Raw genomic sequence first — 22193 nt, 5'->3', positions numbered from 1 at the left:
CTGCTGCACCCAGAGCCAGCCCCAAAGGGCACAGACAGGAGGCTGAGCCCTGTGCAAGCCCCCCACGCTGCACAAACCAGGCTCAGGGCTCTCCTCTCACGGCTTGGTCACGCCAATGACCAGGGTCATGCTCACACCACATTAACAGCTCAACATTTACTCAGAAAACTTTATTGTATCAAAATCCCACCTTACAAAAGTGCAAAGAAGAGTTGCTTTAGGCCCTGTGCCTGCCACACAGCAGGGAGAGCAGGGCCAGCAGCCAGCACCCAACGCCCCAGCAGCAGGCAGGGGAGCCAGCCATCTCCCAACAAAAATCAGCCTTTGTGCTGCTGCAGAGGTAGCGAGGGGGCTCTGCCGTGCCAAGACGCTGGCACAGATTGGTGTGTGAGGAAACTGGTGCTGTGGGCAGCAAGAACCTCCGCCATTAGCAGATGGCACAGAGAAATGCCCCCAGGGAGTAGGAAGCAGGACAGCAGCACAAGGTCCTTGTCTCCTTCCTGGGCCAGCCCCAGGACGTGCTCCCACCCATCACGAGTGGCGTCCCAGTGCAGTGCAGGAGAGGGACTGGCTTTCAAACACTTTCTTCCCAGATGCCACATCCTCAACCCCTTTAAGAACTCTGCACGTGGGATAAAACATTGTAAGTTAACCAGAAACTGAGCAAAGTGACTCTTTACAAGGAACAGAGGGGGAACGTCTTCCCCAGCACCATCCTCCTGGGACATTACCACGTGCCCTCAGTCTCTGTGCACAGCTCCCCAGTGTCACTGGTTCTAGCCACTGCCGGTCAGGAGACGGACCAGTATGCCCACCAGCAGGACAGCAACGGCAGCGGCAGCAGCCAGCACACGGCGGATGATCAGGGCCCTCCACACCACAGCGGGAGGAGCAGGGATGACAGTGTGTTCCTCTTGTGTGATGGGCTGGTGGTCAGGTTGCCTCTCGCCTCCCGTGATGCTCTCAGGCAGGACCACAGTGTCCATGGTGTTCATGTCAACGGAGATGTAGTCTGTGTGACAGAAAAGTGAGTGCTGCAGGGAACAGGCTGCAAAGTCAGGGTTTCCCAGTCTGATGCTGCACAAGCACTAGTGCCAGTCCTCAGGGTCCTTTCCCAAGGCTGACGGACACCGGGACATGCCACAGCAAAGCGCCAGGTGTTCCCAGGTGATGCAGTCACTGGCTGGCAGCCCAGGCTCTTCCGTGGAGCTGCCAGGATGGTGACAGGGGAAACAGGGTGTCTTAGACCCCATTACTAAGCACAGGAGAAGTGCCACTGGCCTGGGACCAGCACCAGACACTATGCTCTTTCCAGCCATCTGCAGGGCAGAGCTGGCTGCCGTGGCTATGAAGGAAGGGAAGGGTTGGGTGGAGAATTTGGGCTCCATCCCTGTCGTCAGGCCCAGGTTACATACCCACAGCAGATGTTTTGTTAGCAGCCGTGCCACTGGAGTTCACATCTTCCAGTTGTTTTCTCATTCCAGCTCGGACTTGAGCCTAGAAACACGTGGAAGTGTTGCTCTTCCCAAAGCAAGGGTGCCCTGCCCAGGCAAGGGAACCCAAGCCTCTTCCCTCCACACCCCCAAAGCAAGCATGGTCAGCCCTGAACCGCTCCCCTGCTGCGGGACAGCAGACAGACCCCATTTCACTTGTGCCTCCTTCCAGAGGGCTGCGGCATGGCACTGGGACAGGAACTCGCCCATCACCTTTCAAGAGCAGAGGAAAGCACAAGTCTCACCTCTCCTGCAGCTTTCTTCCAATCCATGCGCATGACAAAGGCGGAGAAGGAAAGAGCTTGCAGAGAGATGCAAACAATCATCCCCACCCACAGACCTGCGGCAACGCAACGTTAATTCAGGGAGGGCTGGAGGGAAACCTGCTTTTGCCAGCCACTGCCAAACTGCCCGAGGACCTCAGCGGGGTCAGATTATTGCCCCTGTCTAACCCAGCCTGGATGGGAGAGCTGCCCTGAGGGGCAGAGAGAGGAAACACCCTGTGCTGGGAGCAAGACTGGATTTACTGGGACACCTCAGCCCCCATTTGATGCAGGCTACTCAGAGCCTGCCAAATGCTTCAGCGTGCAATCCAGCACAGTGATACGAAGGAGGAGTTGAGCCCAACTTCCAGGGCTGAGCCTCTGCTCAAGGCACAGGGTTTGGCCCAGCAGAAGCAATGCTGGCGGCTCATACAAGGCCAAATCAAGGACACACGTACCTAACACCCCCATCTTAGCTGCAAACATCAGTGAGATGCCGACGGGCAGGCCGATGGCATAATAGCTGATGGCGTTGGCGATAGCACCCATCTTCTGCTTCCCTGTGCCCCGCAGCACACCGCCACAGGTCGCCTAAGGAAAGCGGGCAGAGGAATCAATACACAGGACACAGCACATGCTGCAGAAGATACAGAGCCCTGGGGTACGGCACGGCTCTGTGAACAGGGGAACCCACAGCACTGTCCCACAGATCCAAGAGGGACCAAAGCCACATCGCAGAGCACATGACACAGGGCTCCTCCTGTTCCACCTGCCGAGCCAGGCACAGAACATGGAGCTGTCTGCAGGCACCAACCGGCACGCCAGTGGATCCCATAGTGCTTTCCACACTGCCTAGGTCCCTCTCCCAGGGACAGGGCAGGAGGAAACAGGCTGAAATTACTATCTAACAAGTTCCACGAGCACTGCCACTATGCTGGGAGTACCTGGTACCCCTGAAGACCCAGCTGCTCACTTGTGCTGCTCTGACAAGCTAGTAAAAAGCTGAAGCCTTGCCTGGGGAGAAGAGGGAGAATGAACTGGGCTGTTTGCAGCAATGCCAGTGGGCAGCTACAGGTACAGGGGACACTGAGGTGCTATAGGTAATGCAAGCAGCTGCTTTGACAGTTTGTTGCTTTCCTCGTCTGTATCATTTTATATGATAAGAGTAAGCTTAAATGCAGCTTTGCACTCTCCATTGCACCCCAACCTGCAGAGAGAAATAGCTCCATATGAGGGAATACTCACTGCTGCTGCATCAAACAAGTGGAACGGAGCAAAGATGATCACCACTTTGGACACCAAGATAACGATCTCCCTGTTGGGAAGATGTACATACTGATCAGGGAAAGCAGCACCACCTGGTCCCGAGGGACTCTGGTCCTGACATATCTCCCTTGGCCAGCTGCAAAGCCTGATCCCAGCCCATGAGACTCGAGAGGATGCGTGCAGCTTGGGCACCACCATGGTAGTGTCCCAGTGTCAGAAGCACCTGTGCTGCCCGATGACACCTTTGGGAACGTGTTTGACAGATGGAGGTTTGTGAACTCTGTCAGCAGCTTCTGAGCAGCTCCTGGGATATAAATTGCACCCTCCAAGAAGTTAATACTCAAAAGAAACCTGTTAACCCACTTGTCATTGGTGAAGATGTATCCCACCACATCCTTTAGGGTTCCCAGCAATGTTGCAACCACCACAGCAAAAACTCCTGAAAGAAAAAGAAATAGTCAAATTGCTTGCTTCAAGGGCAAGCTCCTGACCCAGGCCCAGAGCTCAGGGGCTTCGTGTGAGGGGGGCCGGACTTGGCTGACCTCCCGGTGATACTGCAGTAGAGGACACATCTGTTTTCCTCACTTTCTCCCCAGATAATCCCTCTACCATCTGGAGGTAGAGGACAATGCTAAATTGCATTTTTAACTATCACAGCCTTTGCATGAGGTTCCTAACAGACAAGAGGAGCCAGGGTTTCACCTTCCCCAAACAGAGGGTTGAAACAAGTGGGTCTGTGTTCCTAGGGGGGGTCCCCTGCCCTGTGAGAGGGGAACTGAACCATTTGCTGATAATTGCCCTTTATTCTGCTCTGCAGGACCTGGGCTGACCTGTGCACAGCAGGGCAGTAATGCAGGAGGTCTTGGCTTGCACTACATCCCCCGATCCCAAGGCATTGCCCACTCGGACACTTGCAGCCACGCTGAAGCCCAGAGGCACCTGAGTAGCAGGAGACAAGGAGGAGGTAAGCAGCAACACAGCCTGGAGCAATTTTCTTCTTCCCCAGTAACTAATTCAGGGCAAACTGGCATTGCTGCAGTAAAGGGATTTTCCCCCTGTAGCACACCCCTGGATGTGCAGCTGCACAGCAGGTCTGAGAGCAATCACCTGCCTGGTATGGACTCCTGCTGCCCACCCCTGCTTCCCTCCCCAGCCTTGATCTGGGGGCTCCTCCCAGGCTGACCTTGGTTTAATACACCCAGCCCTTACCATGTACGCTGCAGAGGAGAGCTCGTAGATGACAGACTGCGCACCCAGCTCCACCACACTGAGCAGCCCTGGAAAAGATTCATCCCTTCCTTCACTAGGTCAGAACTAAACCCCTCCTTTGCTGGCAAGGAGGCAGTGACTGCAGGGTTCCCATCTAACAGATGCAGCATCCTGCAGAACCAACCCTGCAGGCGAGGAGGCTGCCAGTAGGAGGTGGGACACACTCAAGAGGCAGCCACCAGAGCAGGCGTGGCTGGAAGATGACTTGTTTGAACTACAGGAAAAAAAAAAAGAGGGTTTGGACTCACCTGCCAAGAAGCTCCCAATTTCAAAGGTCCACCATTCAATACACATCATGAGCATGCCAGGCACGGCCAGCCGGATAAAGGAGCCCCAGTCCAGGAGGCAGTCCCTGGTCCAACCTGCAATGTGAGGTGAAGCAAAATGAATGCATGTTCTCCCTTTCCTCCCCTGAAGGGGAACTATATGCTCTCCTGGATGCTCTCTGAGGACAATCACCACCGCAGATCACAGGACATCAGCCTGGTCTTGCTGCTGTACCATTCCCAAGACAGGATGATCAACAAGAATGCATTTGGAACTACAGCCTTGAGGACATGGCTACAGCATCTTCCTGCCTTCAGGGGATGGTAATTGCTTTGTCAGGTGCCAGTGACAGTGCAAAATCCCCAGGGCTGGACACTGGTATTTTGAAGGATTAAGCCATGAACAGTACCTCCCCAGGTCTCCACGTGGATCTTCTTCCACCACACGTAAAGGAAGAGGAGAATGGCCTGGGTGTACTGAGAAACAGTGTTAGCCCAGGCAGAGCCCCTGGGGAGAGAGACAGGCAGATTACAGATGACATCCTCCCCACACTCCTCAGCTACCACAGAAGAGACCTGGTGGCACCCATATGAGCCCTCCTGCAGATGCCTCTGGCCTTATCTTTGCAGGCTGGTTGGTTGGGGACAGCGCATGGTAGAACTGGGTACCCAGGACATCCCCCGCCACCCCCAGCCCTGAGCAAACCCCTGCACCCAGAGAGAGGCTGTCACCGCCTCCACTCACACTTACACCAAGCCCAGCTTCAGCACATATAGGAAGAAGGCGTTCATGACCACATTGAGGATGTTGGCTGCAATCCCCGTCAACACCTGAGGCAAAATGATCGCCTGGAAGCCAAGGAGGGACTTTGGAGTTTGTTTTCCCAACACCACCCAAGCCCCCTGTAGCAAACACAGAGGAGGGAGCTTCAGCAGTTCCCAAGGAGAAAGCCAAGAAGGTGGCTCCTGTTTCAGGTAAAGCTGGATTGTGTTAGACACGCAGAGGGTAGTATGCAGGGCTCAGGAGCTGGTGCAATCAATAAAATGCAGAGCTGGGAGGTAGCAATGGGGAAATGGAGCAAACTAAGGGTGGTTCCCATGAGCTCTCCCTGCCCTGCAGGGCCAGCGGGGGGGCTGTGCATCACACATTCCTCAGCCCAGCTCCCTCCAGAACAGGATGAACTTAGATCCCCAACTTTATCAGTGGTCCTAGGAATACCTTTAATCTATGGCCCAGAACCTGACTAGTTATACAATACCTGACTTAGTAAATATCTTGTCTGCAGCTGGTACAGAAATGCCGCCTGCAAAAGTCAAGATTCATTTCATCAGCACCACCGCACATGGTTCAAGCTGCCACTTAACACTCACAGATGGGTCCTTCCCTCAGCATCCTGCACTGCCTTCTCAGGGTGCCCCAGGCAGGCTGTCCAACACCCTGCTCCGGTGGTCTGGTTGAAGTGTGGCACCTGCCAGCACCAGCTGCATCCAAAGCCAAGGGTAACAAAAGGCATCTGCATCTCCCAGTCTCACTGGGAAGAGAGATCAGTCTCTAAATGGGAAATCTGTGCTTCCTCATCAGCAAGAGAGCCTGGAACCCTTGGGAGAAAGGATTAACCCATGCTTATTTCCCAGGGGTAGTGCTCCCTGTCACTAGCCAAGAGTCCAGCAGCTGTGAGTGTGTGCGAGCAGCAAACTGCAGCCTTTATCTCAGGGCTAAAAGCGAGCCCTGCTGACACTAGTTCCAATGTCCATCACCAGTTACGTGTTGTGCAGAGACACAGCCTGCAGTAAAAGCCTTTGCACAGCAAGATGAGAGACTGCATGTCTGCTGGTCCAGCAGCTGCTGGCCAACACACATCTGTTAAGGCCCAGGTTCAAGGGGTACGTTGTAAAGCCCTAAACCATGCTGCCCTGTGATCCATACAGCAAGGACCCTCCCTCCTTTCCCCTAATGACTGATACAGAGGATATGTATATATATGAGGGATACAGAGCTTCTAACAGCTTTAGCAGCAACTTACAGGGAGCGCTGGAATAAAGATCATCACGTAGACCTGAGTTAACCTGAAAGAGGAGTTGTTCCCCCAGTTAACGATAGAACAAAGCAAGAACCAAACCAGGCAGCGTTGCCCTCAAGCTCCACAGAGCCTTGATTTCAACACTACATGGCAACCCACCCACAGCCAAATGCCTGATCCAGAAGGGCTTGATCTCACCGCTGACCTGGAGACCTCGGGGTCCTGTCGGATGAGCAGGAGGATCCGCTCCGTGTTGATGAAGAGCGCCCAGCAAGGGAAGCAGCAGAGCAGCAGGATGAGGATTCCCCGCTGCAGGATGATGCCCACCTGATTCAGGTTCTTGCCACCGTATGTCTGAGTCAGGAGAGAGGACCAAGGTGAGCATTGCAGAGAACCAAAGGGTCTGGGTAAATGTTCAGGACCCAGGGCAGCAACAGGCCGATTAAATGCATTTCCCATGTTCTGCCGTGGCTAATGCCAGCCTGGTTGGGTATAACTGGCTCTCAGGCAGATTGGACATCTCTTGGCTACCCAGGCATGACCCAGAGCTCCTTGGGGGAGCTGCAGGGAGGGAGCAGGCTCCAGCCAGTGCATCTGTAGCCCCGTGCTGACTGGAAGCTGCCATCCTTCCTGCTTTGTGCCCAGATCACACTGCACAGGAGGCAAGACACCACCGATCAAACGCCACCAGGCATAAGAAAGGGAGAGCCGCTACTGACCTGGGACATCAGCGTGTCACATGCTGAGGCTAAACCAGAACCGACGGAGATGCCTGTCACGTTGATAACCTGGAGGAGAGGCAAGTGACTTGGCTTGCAAGGGAAGGTGACAAGGGACCTGGCCCAAAGCATTCTGTCCCTCCCAGATGCCTGGGGAGACAGTTCTCTAAGCGTTCTTGGGAAATTTCCAGCCCTTCTCTATTCCTCAGAATAACACATTCCTGTTACCTAAACAGCCCCTTCTCCCCTGTGGTGTGGAAAAGGATCTTCTAGCAAGGGGTGACTACCTGAATGACCACAAACAGCAGTGCTCCTAGCCACACATGCACATCTAGGTCTGGCGGGTCCGGAGAGCTGGTCACAATCTCCAGCTCCCTGCCCAGGTGCTGGCCTTACACTGGCACACTCACAACTGCCCAGTTCCCACCTCCTGCCTATGCTCAGGGCAAAAGAACAGCTGGGTGGATGTGATGTTTGCATTGCATCAGGCTGTGCTTACACAGGGGGTCCTCACACGCGCATTCCTACAGGTTTGGAATTCTTCTTCTTTTTTTGGTGACACATAATTCGTATATTTTACATCAGAGGGGAATCACAGTAATACATACGGACACAGCCAGTGTCACAGCATCCAGTTCTGCTTTCCCCAGGTGGCCACAGAAGATGGAGCTGACCACGCTGATCAGGAACCCCAGCAGCTGGGCGACAAACTAGGATGGGAAGAGAAGGTGATGGTGAGATGAGGACGCATTAGGACTTGAGGAACACCACCTCTCCTCAGGAGTCGGCCTATGAACAGTCGAGTTTCTGGTGTCACCGCAGCACCTCATCTCCAGGCCAGGGGTCTGCTGCCCTGGGAACCTGTCCCTGCTTGCCAGCACTGCTGGGGCAGAGCAGGCAGCTCTAGGACTCACACAGGCTCTCAGTGGCTTTGTCTTTCAAAGCAGACCTCTACCTGCCCTGTGGTATTTTGGTGTTACACAGCCAATCTGCCAAATGACCTTGTTTGCATGGGGCATAATGGCTTCACTAGAAATCCTCTTTCTCAGGATGAAAGATGCATACAGGGGGAAAATAAGAAAATCCCAGTGCCTTTCCACACTTCCATGCACCTGTGGTAAACTCCCCTTCCAAAGCACAACATCCTCTCCTCCTTGGAGAAACACCAAGTCCAGCCTGCTTGTTCCTCGCCAGGGGCTACAGCCAGGCTTGATGATGCTGTAGCAGAGATTGCACTCCAGCCCTCATTTTCCCTTGGCAAGAGGACAGCCCCTCTACAGGCATCTGAGGTAGAGTGTTGTGGCACAACTAGAGCCAGATGGTCGGACTTAGAGACATTTATACCCACTGAGGGGTGGGCATGGCTGGGGACCATGCCCAGGCTCTACTCACACTCCTTTCCACCCAGCAGCTGACTAGCCAAGAGCCCAGTGCTGCCGGAGAACCAGCCCCTGTGGGGCCAGAGGAAGAACAGAACAAAACCTTCTCCTCGCCAGACCTCCCACCGCTGCCTGAGGATGCAGTGCTGCCAGGCCCGAGCACATTTGACCTGCTGCTGTGAGTAATCCCCGCTGGAGGGGTCTGTACCTCCGTGATAGTTTCAGCACAGAAATGATCATTAGCTAATGACAGCTGTAGGTTTGGGTTTGAGGTTCCCTGCGCACGTGGCCAAGCAAGCTGTGCCGCAGGTCGAGCAGCAGGGCACTGAGCTAGGGCTGATGCTTTCACTTACAGGAACCGAGACCCATCTGTACTTCCCCACTGCCCGAGCCCCACGGGCAGCGCTAGGAGGCCTCCAAGCAGTTCAGTACTTGGCACTTGTTGACCAGACAGGGCAGAAGACTCAAAAGCAGAGAAGCGCAGAGGCAGAGGGTTCACACCAGGGCTGTGGTGCATGCCCCCCTTGGCCAAAGCCTCTGCCAAAGGCGCTCAGCGCTGTGGCCACCCAAGAGCCATCTTCCAGATGGACGCAGGGTTCCAGGACAGCGAGCCACGGCTTCCTTTGCACCCAGAGCCTGGAAGGGCTGGCCAAGGGGCTGGCAGCGAGGAAAGCAGCTCGCTGGTCACCCAGGGAGTCCATGGCAGCACCAGGGCTGCCCCCCTCTTTTGCAGGGCAACGGCACAGCACGCCCCCCGCCCCAAGCCCCCCACTGCACCCGCTGCCGGGCCCTGCCGGAGCCTCTGCCCGGTGCCCTGGGCCGGAGCTCCGCGCTCCGCCACCGGGACCCCGGGTAACAACGCGGGGGGAGCGGGCGGGTGCTGCGACCCCCGGGCGGGCGGAGGGGCTGCGCCTGCCGCCCAAGGGGCGCTTGCAGCGGCACGGCGGGCACCCGGGGTCCCCCCCGCAGCCCAGGGGGGCGCAGGGCACGGCCAGCCCCGCGCTGATCCCCAGCCCGGCCCCGCAGCGCCGCGGCCGGCCCCCCCCCGCCAGCCGCCAGCCCCCCGCCCCCGCTCTCACCACGGGCCCCGCCAGCCGGGCCAGCTCGCAGCTCTCCCGCCGGGCACCCGCGGGCAGGAGGAGCCGGGCGCCGCGCAGGCACCGCGCCGCTACCGCCGCCATGTGCCGCGCCGCCGCCGCTGCCCGCACGCCTTAAGGGCACGGCCGGGGCCGCCTCCCCGCCCCCGGGGCTGTGGGCGGTGCGGGCCGGCGCGGGTCGGCACGGCACGGCACGGCTCGGCTCGGCTCGGCCGGGGCAGCTCCGTGCGCCTGCTCAGGGCTAGGGACTCCCGCCACCACCACCACCAAGCGGTGGGACCCCCACCTTCGTATTGTGCCCCCCGCCCCCCGTGAGGATTTTACACACACACACACACACACACACACGTGTTGGCCAGAGCCAGAACCCACCGTGGGGGTTTGGAGGGGCTGGGCACTCCCCCACGTGGGTTGGTGAGGGAGTTGGGGTCCACCTGTGTGGGAAGCAGGGGACCCCCTTGTTGTTAACTGGCATCTAGAGGCTATAGGATGGCGACACCCTGTCTCCCGAGGATCCCACCCACATGTTGACCAAGGGGTCACCAGAGGTCCAGACACCCCCACCCCAGGTGGTGTCTATGGACTGGGAACCTCCTTGTGGGGCGATGGCTTCGGACCCCCCATGGGCTGGCTGTGGGCTGGGTCCCCCAGCGCAGGGGCTGGTCAAAGGCAGGGATGTAGGTTTGGGATGTAGGCACATTCTCCAGGACCAAAGAGATGTCCCCTCTGCCTCTATGATAACAGGGGGGATTGGGGGCAGCTGGCTCTGGGCAGCCTCCCCCTCTCCTCCATCCACCCACCAGCACCTCATGAACAGGGTGACCCCCCCCTCCGAACCAGGGATTGCCACCCAGGTGGCTGGCACCCAGCTGCCTGCCCTGTGGTGTGGTTTGAAGCGGGGGGCTGCTGCACCCCACGTCTGGGCTAGGGTGCCATGGCTGTGCCCAGCGCCTGGCAAGAAGGAGCTTTGGTTTGGGTGGGAGTTTGGGTTGTTACAGGAGTGAAATTCTACCTAAGTGCAGGTGCTTGTAACCAAGTAGCTGTAACCAAATCTATTTGTAACGCACGGAAACTTGCAGTGGAAAATGGGGCTTGGTTTTACAGCTGTTTAAATGCTGCCTAGGTGCCTTAGAGCTGTGATGTCACCACCCAAAAATGTAAAGTCTTGTTAATATTTCACTTACCCCCTTGCTTCTTCAGATGTAATGGGACATCATGAAAAATTGAGTAGTAGCAGTGGTGAGTCATAGGCACTCTGATTTTATGTGCCATGATGAAATCAGAGTATCTCAGGCCAAAAGAGTGGCTGGTGCTGCTGCGTTCTGGTCTTGAGTTCCTCCTGATTGTGGTGGTAGTCAAGGTGGAAAGAGCAACTTGCAAAATTTACCTGAAGTTTTTCCTTCAAGAAACACATGTTTTGGTGTAGGCAGACTTTTTTTCACAGATCACCAACACCTTGTCACGAACGAGGAAAGAACAATGCAGAGTTTGGGGATGTATTTTAATTTTGGAACAGCTTCTTCTTCCTTTGGTGGTGTTCACATCACCATGACCCACACTTTGCAGCAGGCGCAGGCTGAGCTCAGGTAAACACTTTGCTCCTCTCCAACAGGGTAAAGTGGAGGAACAAAGTGACTTGCAGAATGGGAATGTCCTGGGCCAATGTTTTCAGGCACAGACACTGCAAGTCAGGCTCTTACATTAACGTTTCAGAGACTTGAGGCCTTTCTTGCCCTGGGTGCTCTGCATTGTCACCATGCAGTGTGCCCACCTGCAGATGGGACTGCTCAGCACCACTGAAAAGAAGCTAAATAGAGATTTTTCAGGCTGATGTTAAGACAGCCAGTGTGCAAATCTCTGCTGTGTTGTCTGAAGGTGAAAAATGGACTGAAGAAATGAAAAAGAAGGTGTCACTCCAGTCTTGTGCCATCTAAAGCACCGCTGGCGTTTGCCCCAAATGGCGTGGCTTTGTTCAGGCTTGGCAGGCTGGGGCTACTGCTTCTCTCCGTGATTCTTCCCTCATGTGTCCTGGCTGGTGGTGTGACTTCTGTCCCCAGCCCAGCTACGTGACGGCCAGAAGGCCCCTGTGGTGCCATGTGGAGGCAAGAAGGGACATGATAAGGCTCAGATGGTGCCATTCGTGGTCCTCAACAAGCAGCACAAGTGTGACCGCCTTTGAAGTTTACTTGTGACCCTGCTGAGATCAATACCTTTGAGCTGGCAAAGAGGAGGGAAGACAATCAGGCAGAAACCTGGGAAAAAGTGTTTTGAAAACAGTAAGCTCTGTCTCTTCAGGCTAAGGAGAGAAATTTTATCTCCCAGCCCCAGGAGCCGGCTGCTGAACTAGCCCCCAGAGAACCAAGCCTACATAGAAGGGCTGTGATTGAACCCCCCCTTCTTGCGTTTCGCTGTTTGAAATCAACTATATTTGCTTACAAAAGAGATGTTTTGTGTTTCTGTGGTGACATGTGGATCCCAGTCTTGCTGGGGAGCAGCAGAACGGGCGCCCCAGGACCTGGTCTGATGTGCGTGGGTGCCCTGAGGTTTCCTCCATCGCTGGCACGACAGACCTGGCTCTGCTCTCACATTAGCCCATGAGCTGCTGAGGGGGATGCGGGTCGGTGCAAACTCTCAGGCTGAGTCCTGCACTGGCACTGGATGCTGACACGTTTGCTCCTTCCCTTTCTGTCACAGGGACAAGGACCTTGCTAGCTGCCCTGGTGCGATTTGGCAGGGCTCATCTGCCGGAGCCTTTAGACAGATGGGGAGGGTCAAAGGTATCGCTAACCTTGCACCAAGCTGCCCTCAGCAATCCGGATATTAACAGTATTGCAACACCAGTTAGAAGAATTAGAAGGGTCAAATTCCTTTGGAGCATAATATCGGTGAACTCGGTCATTTCAGACCTCCAGTGAATTTGGAGCAGCATTTTAGAAGGATGATACCTTAACACAGACCTGTTTAAAGGAGTTAATGTGTGACCAGCTACAAACCATCTGGAGCAGACAGATGGCCTGCCCTGTTGGAGCTGGTTTCAGCAGCTGGGCCCCTGTGCAGTTAGAGATGCTGATGTGAATCCAGAAGAAAGCAGCTGAGGGGAGAAGCATTGCAGTTGCTTGCGTCATTTGTAGAGCAGAATTAGGCCTTTTTTTCTTCAGATTTCCAGCAGGATGACTACCCTGGGTTTTCTCTAGATATGTATGTCCATATGCTGAAACGCAGCCAACATCCTGTTACTAAAATAAACCCCACAAATGTACCGTGTCTGGAACCGTTGCGATTAAGAGCTACCAAATATGAAAAATGTCAGAACACAATGGATTTATATGAAATGCTCAGCTGTTTGAAGAGTGCCCCTTTCTTTTAAGAGACATTGCTGCTGGCTGATGTCCGGATACCATGGAAAATCCCCTCCCCTCCATGCAATGTGGAGTTCAGAATATAGCTAAATTAAAAACTAAAGAGCCTTTTGCAATGAAATCAGTTTTTATTTGTGTGCCGCACCATAGGATCAGAGGATCAGAGCTGTCAGTGGGTGCAGCACATGGGTTTGGGGCTTGTCAACACAGAGAACAAACCAGAATAGCATCTTTAGATAGCTCCCCTTGCTTGATGGTCTGACTGCAAAGAAAGTTCTGGAGTAGTAAGCACATTAGCAAAGCATGCTAATGATCCTAGGCTATAGTGACCCTTACTGCAGGGTAGTCTCTCTACTGGCTACACAGGGTTTGTTTTTTCTGTTTAACCCCTCGTAAGTGTTCTCAAGTCTGTCTTGCTGATTGAGGTGGCTTCCTTGGGCCCAGGAGAATCAGTGTTCCACTGCTGCCTGCGTCTCCAAGGTATAACTAATGTCCAATAACGTCCAAACCCATAATGTCTAACAATGTTTTAAATGGTGCTAACTGGTGATGCAGCTGCTGCAATGAAGCGGCTACAGAACCTGCATTTACATGGCTGCCGGAAAGGCTAAATGGGGGAGTGGGCAGCTCTCAGTGGTCTGTCATCATCCTGTGTGTCCTTATTGCCTGTAACCACTGGGTTTTGGCACAGTCAGTCCCACAAACAGGACCGCTCATGTCATTATTTGTCCCAACTTGTGAGTGCGGACATGCCTCTGTAAGAAGAGTTATAGAGAAGCTCGAAACCGGTGTTTACAGTGGATGGAATTTATCCAAAAGGCAGTTGCCTGATGATAAAGAAAAAAAAAAAAAAAAAAAAGGCAATGAGAAGTCGGGTGTCTGGCAGCACCCGCAAGCCCCGCCGTGCCTCTGCATTTCTGCACATCCGCCGCTGTGTGCTGCTGCCTGCCCGCGCCCTTGCAGCCCTGCGTGCTCTGCGAACTAACCTGGGGCTCCTTTTCTGTCCTGGAAAGCTGCCTGAGACTCACCAGACAGTTTCTCTGCTGTTGGTAAATCAGAATTTTCTCTGATGGCTTCTTTTATGCTGTGGCTTTAGGGTAACTCAGTTACCACTGTTTAAAAACCACCCTGAGCATGCAGTTCTTTTCCTCTTTTTGCTGGCATGGGTTTAATTTGCTCAAGGTGATGAACATATATCCCCACAGCTCGGTATCATTGGTTTGGGGCAGAAGCCACAAAGCCTGACGAGCTTCCCCAATCGAAACAGCAAGCGTGAACTCAATGCCGTTTGCCATTGCTGCTGCCAATGCCTTGGGCTGGGGGCTCGCCCGCTGACCCAGCCCCCTGGACCCCCTCGGGGCTCGGGGGTGCTGCTGCCCTCACTGGCAGCCCTGGCTCCCCAGGAGGTGATGCTGGAGCCCCGCAGGTCCCCACTCCACCTCCAGCCCAGGTGCCTTCACCCCACTCCCTGTAGAGCCGGCATCAGTCAGGGGGAGGCCGGGGACGGGAACAGCCCCCTTTTCCAGCCATTCTTGCCTTTGCCCCTTGGGCTTAGCACTTTTGCCCTGCTGCATTTCATCAGTATTTGGGTTTTTTCCTTCCTGACAAGACCCTAATAAACACTGGTTGTGGGGGAAACAAATCCAGGCAAGCACAAATATTTGACAAATGTTTGCCGAATGCTTTGGAAAAACATTTGCTAAATACTTCAGTGAAAAATACAATATATACCAGTGAAAGGGGATGCAGGGTAAAAAACGGTACTTAGAAAAAATGAGTAGGAGTTAGGGAAATGCAGACTGGCACTGTCTCTGTACAGACAAGAAACTGCTTATTAAAAGCCTCCTGATATCATCCTGCCTCTTTAATTCCAGTGTCTCAAGTCGGTTCCCAAATGGGCATCCCGGATCCATGATCCTGCTGTGGAGTCTGCACATGGACAGACATCCATCCACAAGGGCAGCACTGCAAACGTTCGCATGGTTTGACCCCAGTTTAGTCACACCTCACGCACGCTGTGATAGTGTTTGGTAATGACGGCTGTTTCCTCATTTCATGTTATTGTTCTTTAAGAGAGAGAGAGAGAGAAATGCTTTTTACTTGTTCTCTATTTCAGAGCCTCTTACTTCTGCTTTGTTCACTAAAAATGGGGCCAGACAAATTAACTGCAGCAATAAATATTATTTTTACTACAGAGTATTTATATTGCCACACAGGTTGGTCAAGTTCAGGGCTGCAGACTTAAAAAACATCTTCCCTGCCCTGAAGAGCCCAAATACTTAATTAAGGCAGATAAGGCAGGACAAATAAAAACAAGACAAAACTCCTCTTGCTTTGAACCACCTCTAGGGAGCAGGTCTTGGCAAAAGAAGAGAGAGATTGTAAAGCTGTAATAATAATAACGATAATTAATTGTATTTATAAAGCATCCCCTAACGGCTCTGGATGCTATGCAGGGATTTTAAATACAATTGAAAGCAGCAACAAGAAGCAGCCAAATAAGGAAGTGTTAAAATAAAGGTGTATTTTACAGTAGCTAGCAAGATTTAAGAGTTTAGGGCTGTTTCAAGAAGTAAAACGGAGAAGGTACCCAGCCTGTGTACACTTTTTACGTCCCATGTGCCTCAGCAGTGCCTGTGCAGCTGCATGGCTGTGAAGGACAGTACACGTGCAGATGCTCCAAAGCAAAAGCCTCTAACTTCAGCCCCCCCCCCGACCCGTCCTCCGGACTGAGCCTCGCACACACTCGCACGTTTCTTCTGCTTTACCAGCACGTGAGAGGGGATGGCGCATGCTTGTCCGCAGAGGTGTTTGCCAGCAAGGGCAGGCAGGTCAGGGCACGCGGGGTGCATGCAGGGATGGCAGGCTGAAGCGGCTGAGCATCCCTGCTCCAGTGAATTCTGCCGGCTTACAGATTGCAAATACCTTGTAAAGCCTGGTTTGCATGTTGCTGTCTTGCTGTATTTCCTCTCTGTATTCCAGCCAGCAAGACGGTGTAATTCCATGCAGCAAAATTTACTTGTGTTTACACTTCTGGATTGGCTGTCGCATTTTTCCGCCCACCATTGACATGGGTAAACATGTATTTGTCTTAGATTTTGAAAACAAAGACGGGAAACGCTGTCGTTCTGCAGGCTTTGTGAAAGCTTGCCCTGCCTGTACTGAACACATGGGCCAGCTGGAAGTGGCCCTTCTCTGGGCAGTGATTTGGAGAACGGGTGGCCCAGTTGGGTGGGGGGGGTTGCATTGGGAGCGAGGGGGGCAGCAGGGTGGGTGACTGGGGGCACAGCCGAGCCAGCTGCTGGTGCTCAGCAGGGGCCGGCTCCGGGCCGCGGGGTAGAGCAGCGAGCCAAGGCCAGCGCCTGCCCAGGATGGAGATCCCTCTCCTCCTCCTCTCCCTCTCCTCCTCTCCTCCCTCTCCTTCTTCCTCTCTCTCTCTCTCCTCCTCCTCTCCTTCTCCCTCTCTCTCTCCTCCTTCCTCCTCTCCTTCTTCTCCTTCACTCTCCTTCGTCTCCCTCTCCTCCTCCTCTTCTTCTTCCTCTCCTCCTCTCCCTCTCCCCCTCCCTGTCCGTTCCCCGGGGCAGCCGTGCCCCGGAGGTGCTGAGGCCCGGGCGCGCCCCCCCCGGGGGCTCCATCCCGGCACTGAGGACCGGGCCGCGCCGGGCCCCGCCGCGCGAGGGGAGGGGGGGGGCGCGCGGGCGGCGCGTGCCGGGGCCGCGCGTGGGGCGTGGGGTGCGGGGCCGGGGCGGGCGCGGGGCGGCGCTGCCCGAGGCGGGGGCGGGCGCGGGGCCGCGCGGCGCGGCAGCGCCCCCTGGCGCGGCGGGGCGGGGCGGGGCTCGGCCGGCGCGGGCTGCGGCGGCTGCGGGCGGAGCGGAGCGGGGAGCGCAGCGCAGCGGGGCGGGATGGCGGGCGCCCTGTCGGAGGTGCTGGGAGAGGTGCTGGTGGCCGCGGACGGGGAGGAGGTGGCCGTGTCGGCGCTGGCCGCCCGCGGGGTCTCGCTGGTGGGGCTCTACTTCGGCTGCAGCCTCGGCGGCCCCTGCGCGCAGCTCGGCGCCAGCCTGGCCGCCTTTTACGGGCGCTTCAGGGGGGAGGCGGCGGCGGCCGGCGGGCAGCGCCTCGAGATCGTCTTCGTGTCGGCCGAGCAGGAGCAGCAGCAGTGGCAGGAGGCCGTGCGGGCCATGCCCTGGCTGGCGCTGCCCTTCGCCGACAAGCACCGCAAGGTGAGACCGCGGGCCGGGGGGACGCGCCCCGGGCTTTGTCTGGGGGCGTCGGGGCTCGGTTGGGACCCCCGGACCCCCCCGCGCCCTGCGCCGCCGGGGCGGGTCCCGCGTGGCGTGGGGTGGGCGCCTTCCAGAAAGTTCCCGGGGGAACCGGGGTGAGGGGGGGGGGGGGGGTCGGCTGCCGTCCCGCGGGGCGCCGCCGCCGCCTCGCCCGGCTCCTCCGGTTCCCGGAGCCTGTGTGCAGCAGCGGGTGGGGACAGCCGGCCCGTCCCCGTCCCCCGCGGGTGGGGGGCGAGGCGGGGAGCCCGGGCTGCGTGTCGCGGTTTCAGGGGGGCGGCGGGACGGCGCCCGCGGGCCTCGACGGGTCCCTCAGAGGAGCGGGGCGGGCGGGCGAGGCCTGTGGGAGAAGTCGGTGCTCTGAGGCGAAGCGCGGGACCGAGCGGCCGCCACTCGTCTGAGGAGAGCGGCCCCTGGGGCAGGGACCCCGCGGGGGGGACCCGTGGGCTCCTGCGTGGGGCTGGGTCAGGGGAAGCTGCGGCCCCGTCGGCTGCAGGAGGGCGCTTCGGTGCTGAGGGGCGGCGGGGCCCAGCTGGCCTGGGGGCTGCTGGCAGAGCTGCCAGGCGAGTGTGCGGGATGGCATTGCCTGACGGTCTCCTTTAGTGGCTGCTGTGTTCGGTACTCGGCAAGTTGCGGCCCCTCATCTGAAGAGTTTAATCTGAAAGGTAACAGACAAAAAGTGTTCTGTGAGACCCAGACAGGGCAGGCTGTGAGGAACGGGAAGGCAAAGGCCAGGCTTCCAGATCCCAACAAACTCGCAACACCCACCGAACAACCCAACAAAACCTCTTTACAAATCTAATCTTGGGAAGCTATTGAGTCAGAATTAAAAAGATGGTGCCCCACAGTGCCATTTCTAAACAGCTTTCTGGCGAGGGATCACAGCTGCAGGTGGGAAGGCATTGGGCAGGCGCTGGCTCGCAGCGAGGCGCCATCGCCGCTCCGGCAGGGCTTGGGGTAACGCCGGTGCCTGTGGGGCCGCAGCTGACTGAACCCCTGCAGGCGTCCCCCGACTTCGGGCTCTGCCAGCCTGTGTTGGGATGAGAGGGACGACTTCTTCCAGTGCGGGTCTCTGAACCCTCCTCTACCGGCACTTTGTGCTGTTCGATAGGCAAAGGAGTCATTTTAAGGAAAAGTTGGCTGTCGTCTGGCTGTGCCGGGTGATGTCCCCTCTGCTGAGAAGAGGCGTAGTAGCTGGTTTGAAACCCAGATTCGTCTTTTTGCCTTATTTGCTGCAGGTTTTTGTCACTAAACCCCCAGTTGTGCAAAAGCTCTTGTGTTTAACACCATGCACCTAGATGCTGCTGCCGAAGGCCCCTGGTTTGCCCCTTTGAAGTCAAGACACTTCTAACTGGGAGCATGCATGAGTGGTCACAGGTCTGGGTCTGAGATTGGTTTCATGAACAGAAGCTTTATCCTTCAGAAAAATTACAGTTTAATTCTGGTTTCTTTAAAACTAAAATTTCTTCCTACAGGGATGTGATAAAATTGTGGTTCCAATTAGTAGCTATTTCCCTGTAGAACATTTCAGATCATTTAGGTGGTGGGACTTTTTCTTGCCGTATTTGCTTTAAAAATTCCACTACAACATAGCTAAATGGCTGGTAAATCGTAGAAGTGGAAGGTGGCATTAATTTTGCATGCCAGCCAATACTTCCATCTATTAGATTGCAAGAAAACATGAAATAAAAAGATTATGGGGTCTTAAACTCTTATTCCAAGAAGCCCTGAGTTAAATTCAGGATTATTTTTGTGTGGAGTGTAAAGTAATTGAAGCTCATGCTGTATATTTTCAAAACTAAGCAGATGTGATGTGGCTTTGGAGGAAGCTTAATCTGTGGATAACAGAGAGCCTATTTGTAAGTTATAAGGGCAATTATGTCAGGATATCAGATTTCTAAACAGGAGATTTATAACCTGTAGTTCAGGCAGTTAGACATTTTCTTGTATAATAGGCTGATTTTTAAATAGTCGGGTTAATGACCTGACTCTCCAGAAAAGTACAAACTTTTTATTTTTCAAAAACACCAGCAAGAGCTGGGGATGTCTAGCGTATGTTCAGTGCCTCACAGGCTTAATTTGTTTAAAAACAAAAGCATTAGAAAAATGTAGGCAGTCCTTTTGAGTTATGGTTCCTTTGCACTAAAGGCTACTCCTAAACCCGATGTCAGACAGCCCCCGGAGAATTATATAGATTTATGGGAAGAAAGGGATCTTGCCGAGTAGAGATAATGGGGAGAGGTGGGAACATTGGGCAGGGAGCTGAACTCTGTCCCTGAGCTCTCAGCCTCAGCCCCCAGAGGCTGTGAAGCCCCCGTCCTCAGCGGTTTCAGGGCTTGGCTAGGTGAAGCTGTGCCCAGCAGGGCCTCGTGCTGGTGGCTGCAGGGCTTGAAGACCTCCAAAGGTCCCTTCCAGCCAACGCTTCCCATTGTGGGTTGGCTACTTTATCTACTGAGGTTGTGAAAGCTTTGGGGAGAGGTGGCTTCCTATCCCATATTGGCTGTAGTGTCACTTTTGTTGCTTAGAATTACTGGATAATACAGCTATTGCAGTCCTGGTTTTCTGCTGAAATCTTTTTATCAATGTGCGCTTTGTCTCACTCTGGTGTATTCTGTGTTCTTTTATGTTTCTCCTTCTTACAAACCCTGGGCATCAAATGTTGATAGGTCTGAAAAGCCAGTCTCCTTTCTGGGCTTGCAGTAAAATTCCCACAGTCCTAAAAGTAAAATAGCATCTTACTCTCATGGTTATTGTTGAAGGTAATAAGAATTGTCAAAGAAAACAGCCCCTCTTTGTTGAATGCCCCAGTAACTCACTAATGCCAGGGTGCAGTTACCAAGGTCGTAACAGCCTGCACGTCTTGCAGCAACCAGTTGAATTTGAGTAACTTTAGCGTATAGCAATTTCTGTCTCCAAACTAGTAATAAAAGAAAGCAGTACAAGTCAGCAAACGTCTGGACATGGGGAAAGCCTTTGATTAATGAGGAGGATGGCATTATGCCTCTGTCTAAGCCACAGCCAGCCGTATTATTGGGGAGGTTTTTTTCAAGAACGAAACCATAATCTGCCAGATGAGATTGGAGGCCTTTAACTTGTGATACACATCCCTCAATTAAGCTGTTCAGCCCTGGATTTGCATCGCTATATGTAGCTGTTGATAATTGATTTGTCTTCTGATAATGCCTGGTGTTGCTGAGCAGAACATGCGGGAGAGATGTTGCTCCGTGTCTTTGTTGCATTTGGGATTTTGGTTTAACATCACCCTGTTATCTGCTTGCTCAAACGTCTGCTCAAGTTCTGGAGGGTTGATTTAATAACAGCTTTAATTCCTGATTATTACTGAGAACCTCGGTAATGTAAACAGCTCCCATCTGTCTACGTGCGCTGATGTCTGCCGGTGCCTGCGACAGGGCAGGATCCTCCCTGCTGTCGGGAGGATCCCAGACCTCTCCCGGTGAGCTCCAGACCCTCTGTGCTGCAGAGTGCCCCTACACTTAGAGTGAACTCGAGTGCACTTTGAAGGCTTAAGGCACGCAGGCTTTTGGAGGAGAGCAGGAGCATACTGTCTTGCTGCATTGTGTTGCTGTGGGGCATCTTGGTCAGTGCAGCTAAAAAGTAATTAATTGACCCCATTCTCTGTTGAATAGGTCCTTTTAGACAGGTCCATATAAGAGTGGGAGAAAGGAGGTTCCGGGTGCTGGAGGAGAAAAGGCTGGAAGCGGGTCTGCACTGGGAGTGAAGCGGTTTATCTTTTACTGTTGTTTATTTGCCTTTGCTTTTGTTTTTACTTGTTACTTACTTGGCCCAGTTGTCTTCCCCATTCTTTTTAATCTCAAGTTTTCTAATTACGCTTTCTTGGTGCATCCATGCAGCTCCACAGTGATGTAGGAGTCTGTGCTTTGCCTCTTGTTTTGTGTTTGCTTTCCACTGTATTTATGCATTTGCTTGAGTGTCGCCCTGATTCTTTTGGGGAAGGCAAACCTGTTTCCACTGGAGCTGAAATACTTTTGCTCGGGTTTTAAATAAATGCAAAACATGTTGGTTCTCTTTCTGTGATTATTCAGCTAAGTAGCTGAAAACGGTTCGAGGTTCTCTGTTCGCGCTGGTAAATATGCTTCAGTTTGGACAGGTCTGCTTTTATCTTAAAAGTTGGATTTGTGTACCCTGCTCTGTATTTTCTCCCACGTTCACATGAAATGCGGCTTTTGCTGAATTGTATGGCAGAGGCACATGACCTTTCTCTGCGTGTGAAGAAGAGGTCTGTTCTGTCTCACCCTAAGGAGGGGGAAAGGAGCCAGTCGGTAGTTGTGGATTTTGTTGTTTTAGTGGCTTGAGTACTCTGGTAGGTGACCTGAGTTGGACACGGACAGCAGAACACCTCTTCTGTGTTGGGAGTACATCTTCCTCAGCACCTCAAATAAAACAATGGTCTTAAAACTGATGAGTAAAATGTGACAAAACTCTTGCTTGTTTGCAGATAATCTCTGTGAAGTCTTTTACAACAAATACCCACTCATTTATTTATTTAGTTAAGTTCTCTGTTCCCCCCCACCTTCCCAAGAAAAGGACATTTTTTTCCTCTGCTTAAAAAGGTCATTATTGTGGGAGCCTCTCCGAATAAGACACCAAGTACTAGTTTTGTAGGTAGAGTTTGTGCAAGAAATAGTGGGGAAGAGGTAGAAATGTTACTAAATTAGACTGTACACAATTATTTTTTTTTTTTTTAGAACCCCCCCCTCAAACCCTTGATTACAGATTAAGATACACCCTGATTTTCAGGGACT

The 22193-nt window shown here is 54.0% G+C and overlaps 2 protein-coding genes and 1 long non-coding RNA gene across 5 annotated transcripts in view; 2 read left to right on the top strand and 1 right to left on the bottom strand.

The window, feature by feature from the left end:
* Positions 1–155: 155 nt before the first annotated feature.
* LOC130157355 (multidrug and toxin extrusion protein 2-like) lies at positions 156–9909 on the bottom strand. Of its 3 annotated transcripts, XM_056356788.1 has the most exons (18): positions 9756–9909; positions 7906–8007; positions 7298–7366; positions 6784–6932; positions 6582–6624; positions 5817–5861; positions 5309–5406; positions 4968–5065; positions 4540–4653; positions 4232–4299; positions 3853–3961; positions 3386–3461; positions 3002–3071; positions 2215–2347; positions 1739–1833; positions 1416–1497; positions 732–1012; positions 156–622 (listed from the first exon to the last, which is right to left on the bottom strand). In XM_056356788.1, the coding sequence occupies exons 1-17, from the start codon at positions 9855–9857 to the stop codon at positions 777–779; spliced, it is 1689 nt and encodes a 562-aa protein (XP_056212763.1). In that variant the 5' UTR covers positions 9858–9909; the 3' UTR covers positions 156–622; positions 732–776. The 3 variants fall into 3 exon arrangements, with proteins under 3 accessions (XP_056212763.1, XP_056212753.1, XP_056212770.1); XM_056356778.1 differs by having other exon boundaries at positions 156–1012; XM_056356795.1 differs by lacking the exon at positions 5817–5861 and having other exon boundaries at positions 156–1012.
* On the top strand, positions 8014–15324 carry LOC130157366 (uncharacterized). The gene is made up of 2 exons (XR_008824822.1): positions 8014–8854; positions 15007–15324. It is a non-coding gene; the product is annotated as an uncharacterized LOC130157366 (long non-coding RNA).
* A 1648-nt stretch (positions 15325–16972) lies between these two features.
* Positions 16973–22193, top strand: part of NXN (nucleoredoxin) — a 54054-nt gene continuing 48833 nt past the window's right edge. Inside the window, exon 1 of the mRNA XM_056330279.1 lies at positions 16973–17352. Within this exon, the coding sequence (XP_056186254.1) occupies positions 17035–17352 (318 nt within the window). The 5' untranslated portion in view covers positions 16973–17034. The remainder of the gene's footprint in view (positions 17353–22193) is intronic.

The sequence above is a fragment of the Falco biarmicus genome, chromosome 1 (genome assembly GCF_023638135.1).
Source record: "Falco biarmicus isolate bFalBia1 chromosome 1, bFalBia1.pri, whole genome shotgun sequence".
NCBI classification, from domain to species: domain Eukaryota; kingdom Metazoa; phylum Chordata; class Aves; order Falconiformes; family Falconidae; genus Falco; species Falco biarmicus.
This window is presented reverse-complemented; position numbering and strand designations above follow the sequence as displayed.